This window comes from Diplotaxodon limnothrissa, linkage group LG4, assembly GCF_057381915.1.
Source record: "Diplotaxodon limnothrissa isolate DT_005_m linkage group LG4, D_limnothrissa_male_GT1.1, whole genome shotgun sequence".
NCBI classification, from domain to species: Eukaryota; Metazoa; Chordata; class Actinopteri; order Cichliformes; family Cichlidae; genus Diplotaxodon; species Diplotaxodon limnothrissa.
In genome coordinates this window covers 14,307,324-14,322,131 of record NC_140599.1, presented here as the reverse complement: position 1 = coordinate 14,322,131, position 14,808 = coordinate 14,307,324, and the positions used below count along the sequence as shown (strand labels likewise).

The 14,808-nt window shown below is 52.6% G+C and overlaps 1 protein-coding gene across 1 annotated transcript in view; it reads right to left on the bottom strand.

Annotated features, from left to right (window-relative positions):
• Positions 1–14,808, bottom strand: part of LOC146633445 (uncharacterized) — a 62,081-nt gene that overhangs the window by 7,993 nt on the left and 39,280 nt on the right. The window contains exons 14-19 of the mRNA XM_085351855.1: positions 6,622–6,813; positions 6,170–6,498; positions 4,888–5,062; positions 3,221–4,170; positions 1,636–2,317; positions 800–1,215 (exon numbers count right to left, since the gene is read on the bottom strand). Coding sequence (XP_085207981.1) covers positions 800–1,215; positions 1,636–2,317; positions 3,221–4,170; positions 4,888–5,062; positions 6,170–6,498; positions 6,622–6,813 — 2,744 coding nt within the window. The remainder of the gene's footprint in view (positions 1–799; positions 1,216–1,635; positions 2,318–3,220; positions 4,171–4,887; positions 5,063–6,169; positions 6,499–6,621; positions 6,814–14,808) is intronic.

The window sequence follows — 14,808 nt, the reverse complement described above, 5'->3', positions numbered from 1 at the left end:
TTGTTGTGGTTGGAGCAGCAGTTGTGGTTGTTGTTGCCACTGTTGTTGTGGTTGGAGCAGCTGTGGTTGTGGTTGGAGCAGTTGTTGTTGTTGGTTGCAAAGCTGTTGTTGTGGTTGGAGCAGATGTTGTTGTGGTTGGAGCAGCTCTTGTTGTGGTTGGAGAAGCTGTTGTTGTTGGTTGCACAGCTGTTGTTGTGGTTGGAGCAGCTGTGGTTGTGGTTGGAGCAGCAGTTGTGGTTGTTGTTGCCACCGTTGTTGTGGTTGGAGCAGCTGTGGTTGTGGGAGCAGCAGTTGTTGTTGTTGGTGGCACAGCTGTTGTTGCGGTTGGAGCAGCTGTTGTCATGGTTGGAGCAGCTGTTGTCGTGGTTGGAGCAGCAGTTGTGGTTGTTGATGCCACCGTTGTTGTGGTTGGAGCAGCTGTCGTTGTAGTTGGAGCAGCTGTGGTTGTGGTTGGTGCACCTGGTGTTGTTGTTGGAGCAGCAGTTGTTGTGGTTAGAGCAGCAGTTGTGGTTGTTGGTTCCACTGTTGTTATGGTTGGAGCAGTTGTTGCTTTGGTTTGTGGTGCAGTGGTTGTGGTTGGAGCAGTTGTTGTTGTTGGTTGCACAGCTGTTGTTGTGGTTGGAGCAGCTGTTGTTGTGGTTGGAGCAGCTGTTGTCGTGGTTGGAGCAGCTGTTGTCGTGGTTGGAGCAGCAGTTGTGGTTGTTAATGCCACACTGGTTGTTGTGGTTGGAGCAGCTGTTGTTGTTGGTTGCACAGCTGTTGTTGTGGTTGGAGCAGCTGTTTTTGTGGTTGGAGCAGATGTTGTTGTGGTTGGAGCAGATGTTGTTGTGGTTGGAGCAGCTGTGGTTGTGGTTGGAGCAGCTGTTGTCGTGGTTGGTTCACCTGTTTTCGTTGTTGGAGTAGCAGTTGTGGTTGGAGGAGCTGTTGTCGTTGTTGGAGCAGCAGTTGTGGTTGTTGGTGCAACCGTTGTAGTGGTTGGAGCAGTTGTTGTTTTGGTTGGTGCTGCAGTGGTTGTGGTTGGAGCAGCTGTGGTTGTGGTTGGAGCAGCTGTTGTCGTGGTTGGAGCAGCAGTTGTAGTTGTTGTTGCCACCGTTGTTGTGGTTGGAGCAGCTGTAATTGTGGTTGGAGCAGTTGTTTTTGTTGGTTGCACAGCTGTTGTTATGGTTGGAGCAGCTGTTGTTGTGGTTGGAGCAGATGTTGTCGTGGTTGGAGCAGCTGTTGTCGTGGTTGGAGCATCTGTCGTTGTGGTTGGAGCAGCAGTTGTGGTTGTTGATGCCACACTGGTTGTTGTGGTTGGAGCAGCTGTTGTTGTTGGTTGCACAGCTGTTGTTATGGTTGGAGCAGCTGTTGTTGTGGTTGGAGCAGCTCTTGTTGTGGTTGGAGAAGCTGTTGTTGTTGGTTGCACAGCTGTTGTTGTGGTTGGAGCAGCTGTGGTTGTGGTTGGAGCAGCAGTTGTGGTTGTTGTTGCCACCGTTGTTGTGGTTGGAGCAGCTGTGGTTGTGGGAGCAGCAGTTGTTGTTGTTGGTGGCACAGCTGTTGTTGCGGTTGGAGCAGCTGTTGTCGTGGTTGGAGCAGCTGTTGTCGTGGTTGGAGCAGCAGTTGTGGTTGTTGATGCCACCGTTGTTGTGGTTGGACCAGCTGTGGTTGGACCAGCTGTGGTTGTGGTTGGAGCAGCTGTTGTCGTTGTTGGAGCAGCAGTTGTGGTTGTTGATGCGACCGTTGTTGTGGTTGGAGCAGCTGTCGTTGTGGTTGGAGCAGCTGTGGTTGTGGTTGGTGCACCTGTTGTCGTTCTTGGAGTAGCAGTTGTTGTGGTTGGAGCAGCTGTGGTTGTTGTTGGAGCAGATGTTGTCGTTGTTGGAGCAGCAGATGTGGTTGTTGGTGCCACCGTTGTTGTGGTTGGAGCAGCTGTTGTTGTGGTTGGAGGAGTTGTTGTTGTTGGTTGCACAGCTGTTGTTGTGGTTGGAGCAGCTGTTGTTGTGGTTGGAGCAGCTGTGGTTGTGGTTGGAGCAGCTGTTGTTGTGGTTGGAGCAGATGTTATTGTGGTTGGAGCAGCTGTTGTCGTGGTTGGAGCAGCTGTTGTCGTGGATGGGGCAGCAGTTGTGGTTGTTGATGCCACCGTTGTTGTGGTTGGAGCAGCTGTCGTTGTGGTTGGAGCAGCTGTGGTTGTGGTTGGTGCACCTGTTGTCGTTGTTGGAGTAGCAGTTGTTGTGGTTGGAGCAGCCGTTGTCGTGGTTGGAGCAGCTGTTGTCGTGGTTGGAGCAGCAGTTGTGGTTGTTGATGCCACTGTTGTTGTGGTTGGAGCAGCTGTGGTTGTGGTTGGAGCAGCTGTTGTCGTTGTTGGAGCAGCAGTTGTAGTTGTTGGTGCCACCGTTTTTGTTGTCGGAGCAGCTGTCGTTGTGGTTGGAGCAGCTGTTGTTGGTGGTGGTGCAGCTGTTGTTGTGGTTGGAGCAGCTGTTGTTGGTGGTGGTGCAGCTGTTGTTGTGGTTGGAGCAGCTGTTGTTGTTGGTTGCACAGCTGTTGTCGTTGTTGCAGCAGCTGTTGTTGTGGTTGGAGCAGATGTTGTTGTGGTTGGAGCAGCTGTTGTCGTGGTTGGAGCAGCTGTTGTCGTGGTTGGAGCAGCAGTTGTGGTTGTTAATGCCACACTGGTTGTTGTGGTTGGAGCAGCTGTTGTTGTTGGTTGCACAGCTGTTGTTGTGGTTGGAGCAGCTGTTTTTGTGGTTGGAGCAGATGTTGTTGTGGTTGGAGCAGATGTTGTTGTGGTTGGAGCAGCTGTGGTTGTGGTTGGAGCAGCTGTTGTCGTGGTTGGTTCACCTGTTTTCGTTGTTGGAGTAGCAGTTGTGGTTGGAGGAGCTGTTGTCGTTGTTGGAGCAGCAGTTGTGGTTGTTGGTGCAACCGTTGTAGTGGTTGGAGCAGTTGTTGTTTTGGTTGGTGCTGCAGTGGTTGTGGTTGGAGCAGCTGTGGTTGTGGTTGGAGCAGCTGTTGTCGTGGTTGGAGCATCTGTCGTTGTGGTTGGAGCAGCAGTTGTGGTTGTTGATGCCACACTGGTTGTTGTGGTTGGAGCAGCTGTTGTTGTTGGTTGCACAGCTGTTGTTATGGTTGGAGCAGCTGTTGTTGTGGTTGGAGCAGCTCTTGTTGTGGTTGGAGAAGCTGTTGTTGTTGGTTGCACAGCTGTTGTTGTGGTTGGAGCAGCTGTGGTTGTGGTTGGAGCAGCAGTTGTGGTTGTTGTTGCCACCGTTGTTGTGGTTGGAGCAGCTGTGGTTGTGGGAGCAGCAGTTGTTGTTGTTGGTGGCACAGCTGTTGTTGCGGTTGGAGCAGCTGTTGTCGTGGTTGGAGCAGCTGTTGTCGTGGTTGGAGCAGCAGTTGTGGTTGTTGATGCCACCGTTGTTGTGGTTGGACCAGCTGTGGTTGGACCAGCTGTGCTTGTGGTTGGAGCAGCTGTTGTCGTTGTTGGAGCAGCAGTTGTGGTTGTTGATGCGACCGTTGTTGTGGTTGGAGCAGCTGTCGTTGTGGTTGGAGCAGCTGTGGTTGTGGTTGGTGCACCTGTTGTCGTTCTTGGAGTAGCAGTTGTTGTGGTTGGAGCAGCTGTGGTTGTTGTTGGAGCAGATGTTGTCGTTGTTGGAGCAGCAGATGTGGTTGTTGGTGCCACCGTTGTTGTGGTTGGAGCAGCTGTTGTTGTGGTTGGAGGAGTTGTTGTTGTTGGTTGCACAGCTGTTGTTGTGGTTGGAGCAGCTGTTGTTGTGGTTGGAGCAGCTGTGGTTGTGGTTGGAGCAGCTGTTGTTGTGGTTGCAGCAGATGTTATTGTGGTTGGAGCAGCTGTTGTCGTGGTTGGAGCAGCTGTTGTCGTGGATGGGGCAGCAGTTGTGGTTGTTGATGCCACCGTTGTTGTGGTTGGAGCAGCTGTCGTTGTGGTTGGAGCAGCTGTGGTTGTGGTTGGTGCACCTGTTGTCGTTGTTGGAGTAGCAGTTGTTGTGGTTGGAGCAGCCGTTGTCGTGGTTGGAGCAGCTGTTGTCGTGGTTGGAGCAGCAGTTGTGGTTGTTGATGCCACTGTTGTTGTGGTTGGAGCAGCTGTGGTTGTGGTTGGAGCAGCTGTTGTCGTTGTTGGAGCAGCAGTTGTAGTTGTTGGTGCCACCGTTTTTGTTGTCGGAGCAGCTGTCGTTGTGGTTGGAGCAGCTGTTGTTGGTGGTGGTGCAGCTGTTGTTGTGGTTGGAGCAGCTGTTGTTGGTGGTGGTGCAGCTGTTGTTGTGGTTGGAGCAGCTGTTGTTGTTGGTTGCACAGCTGTTGTCGTTGTTGCAGCAGCTGTTGTTGTGGTTGGAGCAGATGTTGTTGTGGTTGGAGCAGCTGTTGTCGTGGTTGGAGCAGCTGTTGTCGTGGTTGGAGCAGCAGTTGTGGTTGTTGATGCCACCGTTGTTGTGGTTGGAGCAGCTGTCGTTGTAGTTGGAGCAGCTGTGGTTGTGGTTGGTGCACCTGGTGTTGTTGTTGGAGCAGCAGTTGTTGTGGTTAGAGCAGCAGTTGTGGTTGTTGGTTCCACTGTTGTTATGGTTGGAGCAGTTGTTGCTTTGGTTTGTGGTGCAGTGGTTGTGGTTGGAGCAGTTGTTGTTGTTGGTTGCACAGCTGTTGTTGTGGTTGGAGCAGCTGTTGTTGTGGTTGGAGCAGCTGTTGTCGTGGTTGGAGCAGCTGTTGTCGTGGTTGGAGCAGCAGTTGTGGTTGTTAATGCCACACTGGTTGTTGTGGTTGGAGCAGCTGTTGTTGTTGGTTGCACAGCTGTTGTTGTGGTTGGAGCAGCTGTTTTTGTGGTTGGAGCAGATGTTGTTGTGGTTGGAGCAGATGTTGTTGTGGTTGGAGCAGCTGTGGTTGTGGTTGGAGCAGCTGTTGTCGTGGTTGGTTCACCTGTTTTCGTTGTTGGAGTAGCAGTTGTGGTTGGAGGAGCTGTTGTCGTTGTTGGAGCAGCAGTTGTGGTTGTTGGTGCAACCGTTGTAGTGGTTGGAGCAGTTGTTGTTTTGGTTGGTGCTGCAGTGGTTGTGGTTGGAGCAGCTGTGGTTGTGGTTGGAGCAGCTGTTGTCGTGGTTGGAGCAGCAGTTGTAGTTGTTGTTGCCACCGTTGTTGTGGTTGGAGCAGCTGTAATTGTGGTTGGAGCAGTTGTTTTTGTTGGTTGCACAGCTGTTGTTATGGTTGGAGCAGCTGTTGTTGTGGTTGGAGCAGATGTTGTCGTGGTTGGAGCAGCTGTTGTCGTGGTTGGAGCATCTGTCGTTGTGGTTGGAGCAGCAGTTGTGGTTGTGGTTGGAGCAGCTGTTGTCGTTGTTGGAGCAGCAGTTGTGGTTGTTGATGCGACCGTTGTTGTGGTTGGAGCAGCTGTCGTTGTGGTTGGAGCAGCTGTGGTTGTGGTTGGTGCACCTGTTGTCGTTCTTGGAGTAGCAGTTGTTGTGGTTGGAGCAGCTGTGGTTGTTGTTGGAGCAGATGTTGTCGTTGTTGGAGCAGCAGATGTGGTTGTTGGTGCCACCGTTGTTGTGGTTGGAGCAGCTGTTGTTGTGGTTGGAGGAGTTGTTGTTGTTGGTTGCACAGCTGTGGTCGTGGTTGGTGCACCTGTTGTCGTTGTTGGAGTAGCAGTTGTTGTGGTTGGAGCAGCTGTTGTTGTGGTTGGAGCAGCTGTTGTCGTGGTTGGAGCAGCAGTTGTGGTTGTTGATGCCACTGTTGTTGTGGTTGGAGCAGCTGTGGTTGTGGTTGGAGCAGCTGTTGTCGTTGTTGGAGCAGCAGTTGTAGTTGTTGGTGCCACCGTTTTTGTTGTCGGAGCAGCTGTCGTTGTGGTTGGAGCAGCTGTTGTTGGTGGTGGTGCAGCTGTCGTTGTGGTTGGAGCAGCTGTTGTTGGTGGTGGTGCAGCTGTTGTTGTGGTTGGAGCAGCTGTTGTTGTTGGTTGCACAGCTGTTGTCGTTGTTGCAGCAGCTGTTGTTGTGGTTGGAGCAGATGTTGTTGTGGTTGGAGCAGCTGTTGTCGTGGTTGGAGCAGCTGTTGTCGTGGTTGGAGCAGCAGTTGTGGTTGTTGATGCCACCGTTGTTGTGGTTGGAGCAGCTGTCGTTGTAGTTTGAGCAGCCGTCGTTGGGGTTGGTTCACCTGTTGTCGTTGTTGGAGTAGCAGTTGTTGTGGGTAGAGCAGCAGTTGTGGTTGTTGGTTCCACCGTTGCTGTCGTTGGACCAGCTGTGGTTGGACCAGCTGTGGTTGTGGTTGGAGCAGCTGTTGTCGTTGTTGGAGCAGCAGTTGTGGTTGTTGATGCGACCGTTGTTGTAGTTGGAGCAGCTGTCGTTGTGGTTGGAGCAGCTGTGGTTGTGGTTGGTGCACCTGTTGTCGTTCTTGGAGTAGCAGTTGTTGTGGTTTGAGCAGCTGTTGTTGTGGTTGGAGCAGTTGTTGTTGTTGGTTGCACAGCTGTTGTTGTGGTTGGAGCAGCTGTTGTTGTGGTTGGAGCAGCAGTTGTGGTTGTTGATGCCACCGTTGTTGTGGTTGGAGCAGCTGTCGTTGTAGTTTGAGCAGCCGTCGTTGGGGTTGGTTCACCTGTTGTCGTTGTTGGAGTAGCAGTTGTTGTGGGTAGAGCAGCAGTTGTGGTTGTTGGTTCCACCGTTGCTGTCGTTGGACCAGCTGTGGTTGTGGTTGGTGCACCTGTTGTCGTTCTTGGAGTAGCAGTTGTTGTGGTTTGAGCAGCTGTTGTTGTGGTTGGAGCAGTTGTTGTTGTTGGTTGCACAGCTGTTGTTGTGGTTGGAGCAGCTGTTGTTGTGGTTGGAGCAGCAGTTGTGGTTGTTGATGCGACCGTTGTTGTGGTTGGAGCAGCTGTCGTTGTGGTTGGAGCAGCTGTGGTTGTGGTTGGTGCACCTGTTGTCGTTCTTGGAGTAGCTGTTGTTGTGGTTGGAGCAGCTGTGGTTGTTGGTTGCACAGCTGTTGTTGTGGTTGGAGCAGCTGTTTTTGTGGTTGGAGCAGATGTTGTTGGGGTTGGTTCACCTGTTGTCGTTGTTGGAGTAGCAGTTGTTGTGGGTAGAGCAGCAGTTGTGGTTGTTGGTTCCACCGTTGCTGTCGTTGGACCAGCTGTGGTTGGACCAGCTGTGGTTGTGGTTGGAGCAGCTGTTGTCGTTGTTGGAGCAGCAGTTGTGGTTGTTGATGCGACCGTTGTTGTAGTTGGAGCAGCTGTCGTTGTGGTTGGAGCAGCTGTGGTTGTGGTTGGTGCACCTGTTGTCGTTCTTGGAGTAGCAGTTGTTGTGGTTTGAGCAGCTGTTGTTGTGGTTGGAGCAGTTGTTGTTGTTGGTTGCACAGCTGTTGTTGTGGTTGGAGCAGCTGTTGTTGTGGTTGGAGCAGCAGTTGTGGTTGTTGATGCCACCGTTGTTGTGGTTGGAGCAGCTGTCGTTGTAGTTTGAGCAGCCGTCGTTGGGGTTGGTTCACCTGTTGTCGTTGTTGGAGTAGCAGTTGTTGTGGGTAGAGCAGCAGTTGTGGTTGTTGGTTCCACCGTTGCTGTCGTTGGACCAGCTGTGGTTGTGGTTGGTGCACCTGTTGTCGTTCTTGGAGTAGCAGTTGTTGTGGTTTGAGCAGCTGTTGTTGTGGTTGGAGCAGTTGTTGTTGTTGGTTGCACAGCTGTTGTTGTGGTTGGAGCAGCTGTTGTTGTGGTTGGAGCAGCAGTTGTGGTTGTTGATGCGACCGTTGTTGTGGTTGGAGCAGCTGTCGTTGTGGTTGGAGCAGCTGTGGTTGTGGTTGGTGCACCTGTTGTCGTTCTTGGAGTAGCTGTTGTTGTGGTTGGAGCAGCTGTTGTTGTTGGTTGCACAGCTGTTGTTGTGGTTGGAGCAGCTGTTTTTGTGGTTGGAGCAGATGTTGTTGTGGTTGGAGCAGATGTTGTTGTGGTTGGAGCAGCTGTGGTTGTGGTTGGAGCAGCTGTTGTCGTGGTTGGTTCACCTGTTTTCGTTGTTGGAGTAGCAGTTGTGGTTGGAGGAGCTGTTGTCGTTGTTGGAGCAGCAGTTGTGGTTGTTGGTGCAACCGTTGTAGTGGTTGGAGCAGTTGTTGTTTTGGTTGGTGCTGCAGTGGTTGTGGTTGGAGCAGCTGTGGTTGTGGTTGGAGCAGCTGTTGTCGTGGTTGGAGCAGCAGTTGTAGTTGTTGTTGCCACCGTTGTTGTGGTTGGAGCAGCTGTAATTGTGGTTGGAGCAGTTGTTTTTGTTGGTTGCACAGCTGTTGTTATGGTTGGAGCAGCTGTTGTTGTGGTTGGAGCAGATGTTGTCGTGGTTGGAGCAGCTGTTGTCGTGGTTGGAGCATCTGTCGTTGTGGTTGGAGCAGCAGTTGTGGTTGTTGATGCCACACTGGTTGTTGTGGTTGGAGCAGCTGTTGTTGTTGGTTGCACAGCTGTTGTTATGGTTGGAGCAGCTGTTGTTGTGGTTGGAGCAGCTCTTGTTGTGGTTGGAGAAGCTGTTGTTGTTGGTTGCACAGCTGTTGTTGTGGTTGGAGCAGCTGTGGTTGTGGTTGGAGCAGCAGTTGTGGTTGTTGTTGCCACCGTTGTTGTGGTTGGAGCAGCTGTGGTTGTGGGAGCAGCAGTTGTTGTTGTTGGTGGCACAGCTGTTGTTGCGGTTGGAGCAGCTGTTGTCGTGGTTGGAGCAGCTGTTGTCGTGGTTGGAGCAGCAGTTGTGGTTGTTGATGCCACCGTTGTTGTGGTTGGACCAACTGTGGTTGGACCAGCTGTGGTTGTGGTTGGAGCAGCTGTTGTCGTTGTTGGAGCAGCAGTTGTGGTTGTTGATGCGACCGTTGTTGTGGTTGGAGCAGCTGTCGTTGTGGTTGGAGCAGCTGTGGTTGTGGTTGGTGCACCTGTTGTCGTTCTTGGAGTAGCAGTTGTTGTGGTTGGAGCAGCTGTGGTTGTTGTTGGAGCAGATGTTGTCGTTGTTGGAGCAGCAGATGTGGTTGTTGGTGCCACCGTTGTTGTGGTTGGAGCAGCTGTTGTTGTGGTTGGAGGAGTTGTTGTTGTTGGTTGCACAGCTGTTGTTGTGGTTGGAGCAGCTGTTGTTGTGGTTGGAGCAGCTGTGGTTGTGGTTGGAGCAGCTGTTGTTGTGGTTGGAGCAGATGTTATTGTGGTTGGAGCAGCTGTTGTCGTGGTTGGAGCAGCTGTTGTCGTGGATGGGGCAGCAGTTGTGGTTGTTGATGCCACCGTTGTTGTGGTTGGAGCAGCTGTCGTTGTGGTTGGAGCAGCTGTGGTCGTGGTTGGTGCACCTGTTGTCGTTGTTGGAGTAGCAGTTGTTGTGGTTGGAGCAGCCGTTGTCGTGGTTGGAGCAGCTGTTGTCGTGGTTGGAGCAGCAGTTGTGGTTGTTGATGCCACTGTTGTTGTGGTTGGAGCAGCTGTGGTTGTGGTTGGAGCAGCTGTTGTCGTTGTTGGAGCAGCAGTTGTAGTTGTTGGTGCCACCGTTTTTGTTGTCGGAGCAGCTGTCGTTGTGGTTGGAGCAGCTGTTGTTGGTGGTGGTGCAGCTGTCGTTGTGGTTGGAGCAGCTGTTGTTGGTGGTGGTGCAGCTGTTGTTGTGGTTGGAGCAGCTGTTGTTGTTGGTTGCACAGCTGTTGTCGTTGTTGCAGCAGCTGTTGTTGTGGTTGGAGCAGATGTTGTTGTGGTTGGAGCAGCTGTTGTCGTGGTTGGAGCAGCTGTTGTCGTGGTTGGAGCAGCAGTTGTGGTTGTTGATGCCACCGTTGTTGTGGTTGGAGCAGCTGTCGTTGTAGTTTGAGCAGCCGTCGTTGGGGTTGGTTCACCTGTTGTCGTTGTTGGAGTAGCAGTTGTTGTGGGTAGAGCAGCAGTTGTGGTTGTTGGTTCCACCGTTGCTGTCGTTGGACCAGCTGTGGTTGGACCAGCTGTGGTTGTGGTTGGAGCAGCTGTTGTCGTTGTTGGAGCAGCAGTTGTGGTTGTTGATGCGACCGTTGTTGTAGTTGGAGCAGCTGTCGTTGTGGTTGGAGCAGCTGTGGTTGTGGTTGGTGCACCTGTTGTCGTTCTTGGAGTAGCAGTTGTTGTGGTTTGAGCAGCTGTTGTTGTGGTTGGAGCAGTTGTTGTTGTTGGTTGCACAGCTGTTGTTGTGGTTGGAGCAGCTGTTGTTGTGGTTGGAGCAGCAGTTGTGGTTGTTGATGCCACCGTTGTTGTGGTTGGAGCAGCTGTCGTTGTAGTTTGAGCAGCCGTCGTTGGGGTTGGTTCACCTGTTGTCGTTGTTGGAGTAGCAGTTGTTGTGGGTAGAGCAGCAGTTGTGGTTGTTGGTTCCACCGTTGCTGTCGTTGGACCAGCTGTGGTTGGACCAGCTGTGGTTGTGGTTGGAGCAGCAGTTGTGGTTGTTGATGCGACCGTTGTTGTGGTTGGAGCAGCTGTCGTTGTGGTTGGAGCAGCTGTGGTTGTGGTTGGTGCACCTGTTGTCGTTCTTGGAGTAGCTGTTGTTGTGGTTGGAGCAGCTGTGGTTGTTGTTGGAGCAGATGTTGTCGTTGTTGGAGCAGCAGTTGTGGTTGTTGGTGCCACCGTTGTTGTCGTTGGAGCAGCTGTCGTTGTGGTTGGAGCAGCTGTGGTTGTGGTTGGTGCACCTGTTGTCGTTGTTGCAGCAGCTGTTGTTGTGGTTGGAGCAGATGTTGTTGTGGTTGGAGCAGCTGTTGTCGTGGTTGGAGCAGCTGTTGTCGTGGTTGGAGCAGCTTTTGTCGTGGTTGGAGCAGCAGTTGTGGTTGTTGATGCCACCGTTGTTGTGGTTGGAGCAGCTGTCGTTGTGGTTGGAGCAGCTGTGGTTGTGGTTGGTGCACCTGTTGTCGTTGTTGGAGTAGCAGTTGTTGTGGTTGGAGCAGCCGTTGTCGTGGTTGGAGCAGCTGTTGTCGTGGTTGGAGCAGCAGTTGTGGTTGTTGATGCCACTGTTGTTGTGGTTGGAGCAGCTGTGGTTGTGGTTGGAGCAGCTGTTGTCGTTGTTGGAGCAGCAGTTGTAGTTGTTGGTGCCACCGTTTTTGTTGTCGGAGCAGCTGTCGTTGTGGTTGGAGCAGCTGTTGTTGGTGGTGGTGCAGCTGTTGTTGTGGTTGGAGCAGCTGTTGTTGTTGGTTGCACAGCTGTTGTCGTTGTTGCAGCAGCTGTTGTTGTGGTTGGAGCAGATGTTGTTGTGGTTGGAGCAGCTGTTGTCGTGGTTGGAGCAGCTGTTGTCGTGGTTGGAGCAGCAGTTGTGGTTGTTGATGCCACCGTTGTTGTGGTTGGAGCAGCTGTCGTTGTAGTTTGAGCAGCCGTCGTTGGGGTTGGTTCACCTGTTGTCGTTGTTGGAGTAGCAGTTGTTGTGGGTAGAGCAGCAGTTGTGGTTGTTGGTTCCACCGTTGCTGTCGTTGGACCAGCTGTGGTTGGACCAGCTGTGGTTGTGGTTGGAGCAGCTGTTGTCGTTGTTGGAGCAGCAGTTGTGGTTGTTGATGCGACCGTTGTTGTGGTTGGAGCAGCTGTCGTTGTGGTTGGAGCAGCTGTGGTTGTGGTTGGTGCACCTGTTGTCGTTCTTGGAGTAGCAGTTGTTGTGGTTGGAGCAGCTGTGGTTGTTGTTGGAGCAGATGTTGTCGTTGTTGGAGCAGCAGATGTGGTTGTTGGTGCCACCGTTGTTGTGGTTGGAGCAGCTGTTGTTGTGGTTGGAGCAGTTGTTGTTGTTGGTTGCACAGCTGTTGTTGTGGTTGGAGCAGCTGTTGTTGTGGTTGGAGCAGCTGTTGTCGTGGTTGGAGCAGCAGTTGTGGTTGTTGATGCCACCGTTGTTGTGGTTGGAGCAGCTGTCGTTGTAGTTTGAGCAGCCGTCGTTGGGATTGGTTCACCTGTTGTCGTTGTTGGAGTAGCAGTTGTTGTGGGTAGAGCAGCAGTTGTGGTTGTTGGTTCCACCGTTGCTGTCGTTGGACCAGCTGTGGTTGGACCAGCTGTGGTTGTGGTTGGAGCAGCTGTTGTCGTTGTTGGAGCAGCAGTTGTGGTTGTTGATGCGACCGTTGTTGTGGTTGGAGCAGCTGTCGTTGTGGTTGGAGCAGCTGTGGTTGTGGTTGGTGCACCTGTTGTCGTTCTTGGAGTAGCAGTTGTTGTGGTTGGAGCAGCTGTGGTTGTTGTTGGAGCAGATGTTGTCGTTGTTGGAGCAGCAGATGTGGTTGTTGGTGCCACCGTTGTTGTGGTTGGAGCAGCTGTTGTTGTGGTTGGAGCAGTTGTTGTTGTTGGTTGCACAGCTGTTGTTGTGGTTGGAGCAGCTGTTGTTGTGGTTGGAGCAGCTGTTGTCGTGGTTGGAGCAGCTGTAGTTGTGGTTGGAGCAGATGTTGTTGTGATTGGAGCAGCTGTTGTTGTGGTTGGAGCAGCTGTTGTTGTGCTTGGAGCAGCTGTTGTTGTGGTTGGAGCAGCTGTTGTTGTGGTTGGAGCAGCTGTGGTTGTGGTTGGAGCAGCTGTTGTCGTGGTTGGAGCAGCAGTTGTGGTTGTTGGTTCCACGGTTGCTTTCGTTGGAGCAGCTGTGGTTGGAGCAGCTGTCGTTGTAGTTGGAGCAGCTGTGGTTGTGGTTGGTGCACATGGTGTTGTTGTTGGAGCAGCAGTTGTTGTGGTTAGAGCAGCAGTTGTGGTTGTTGGTTCCACGGTTGCTTTCGTTGGAGCAGCTGTGGTTGGAGCAGCTGTTGTTGTGGTTGGAGCAGCTGTTGTCGTGGTTGGAGCAGCAGTTGTGGTTGTTGATGCCACCGTTGTTGTGGTTGGAGCAGCTGTCGTTGTAGTTTGAGCAGCCGTCGTTGGGGTTGGTTCACCTGTTGTCGTTGTTGGAGTAGCAGTTGTTGTGGGTAGAGCAGCAGTTGTGGTTGTTGGTTCCACCGTTGCTGTCGTTGGACCAGCTGTGGTTGGACCAGCTGTGGTTGTGGTTGGAGCAGCTGTTGTCGTTGTTGGAGAAGCAGTTGTGGTTGTTGATGCGACCGATGTTGTGGTTGGAGCAGCTGTCGTTGTGGTTGGAGCAGCTGTGGTTGTGGTTGGTGCACCTGTTGTCGTTCTTGGAGTAGCAGTTGTTGTGGTTGGAGCAGCTGTGGTTGTTGTTGGAGCAGATGTTGTCGTTGTTGGAGCAGCAGATGTGGTTGTTGGTGCCACCGTTGTTGTGTTTGGAGCACCTGTTGTTGTGGTTGGAGCAGTTGTTGTTGTTGGTTGCACAGCTGTTGTTGTGGTTGGAGCAGCTGTTGTTGTGGTTGGAGCAGCTGTTGTCGTGGTTCGAGCAGCTGTAGTTGTGGTTGGAGCAGATGTTGTTGTGATTGGAGCAGCTGTGGTTGTGCTTGGAGCAGCTGTTGTTGTGGTTGGAGCAGCTGTTGTCGTGGTTGGAGCAGCTGTTGTCGTGGTTGGAGCAGCAGTTGTGGTTGTTGATGCCACGGTTGCTTTCGTTGGAGCAGCTGTGGTTGGAGCAGCTGTGGTTGTGGTTGGAGCAGCTGTTGTCGTGGTTGGAGCAGCAGTTGTGGTTGTTGGTTCCACGGTTGCTTTCGTTGGAGCAGCTGTGGTTGGAGCAGCTGTCGTTGTAGTTGGAGCAGCTGTGGTTGTGGTTGGTGCACCTGGTGTTGTTGTTGGAGCAGCAGTTGTTGTGGTTAGAGCAGCAGTTGTGGTTGTTGGTTCCACGGTTGCTTTCGTTGGACCAGCTGTGGTTGGACCAGCTGTGGTTGTGGTTGGAGCAGCTGTTGTCGTGGTTGGAGCAGCAGTTGTGGTTGTTGGTTCCACGGTTGCTTTCGTTGGAGCAGCTGTGGTTGGAGCAGCTGTCGTTGTAGTTGGAGCAGCTGTGGTTGTGGTTGGTGCACCTGGTGTTGTTGTTGGAGCAGCAGTTGTTGTGGTTAGAGCAGCAGTTGTGGTTGTTGGTTCCACGGTTGCTTTCGTTGGACCAGCTGTGGTTGTGGTTGGAGCAGCAGTTATCGTGGTTGGAGCAGCAGTTGTGGTTGTTGATGCCACCGTTGTTGTGGTTGGAGCAGCTGTCGTTGTGGTTGGAGCAGCTGTGGTTGTGGTTGGTGCACCTGTTGTCGTTGTTGGAGTAGCAGTTGTTGTGGTTGGAGCAGCCGTTGTCGTGGTTGGAGCAGCTGTTGTCGTGGTTGGAGCAGCAGTTGTGGTTGTTGATGCCACCGTTGTTGTGGTTGGAGCAGCTGTTGTCGTGGATGGAGCAGCAGTTGTGGTTGTTGATGCCACCGTGGTTGTGGTTGGAGCAGCTGTGGTTGTGGTTGGAGCAGATGTTGTCGTTGTTGGAGCAGCAGTTGTGGTTGTTGGTGCCACCGTTGTTGTTGTTGGAGCAGCTGTTGTTGTGGTTGGAGCAGCTGTGGTTGTGGTTGGAGCAGCTGTTGTCGTTGTTGGAGCAGCAGTTGTGGTTGTTGGTGCCACCGTTGTTGTCGTTGGAGCAGCTGTCGTTGTGGTTGGAGCAGCTGTGGTTGTGGTTGGTGCACCTGTTGTCGTTGTTGCAGCAGCTGTTGTTGTGGTTGGAGCAGCTGTTGTCGTGGTTGGAGCAGCTGTTGTCGTTGTTGCAGCAGCTGTTGTTGTGGTTGGAGCAGCTGTTGTCGTGGTTGGAGCAGCTGTTGTCGTGGTTGGAGCAGCTGTTGTCGTGGTTGGAGCAGCAGTTGTGGTTGTTGATGCCACCGTTGTTGTGGTTGGAGCATCTGTCGTTGTAGTTTGAGCAGCCGTCGTTGGGGTTGGTTCACCTGTTGTCGTTGTTGGAGTAGCAGTTGTTGTGGGTAGAGCAGCAGTTGTGGTTGTTGTTGGAGCAGATGTTGTCGTTGTTGGAGCAGCAGATGTGGTTGTTGGTGCCACCGTTGTTGTGGTTGGAGCAGCTGTTGTTGTGGTTGGAGCAGTTGTTGTTGTTGGTTGCACAGCTGTTG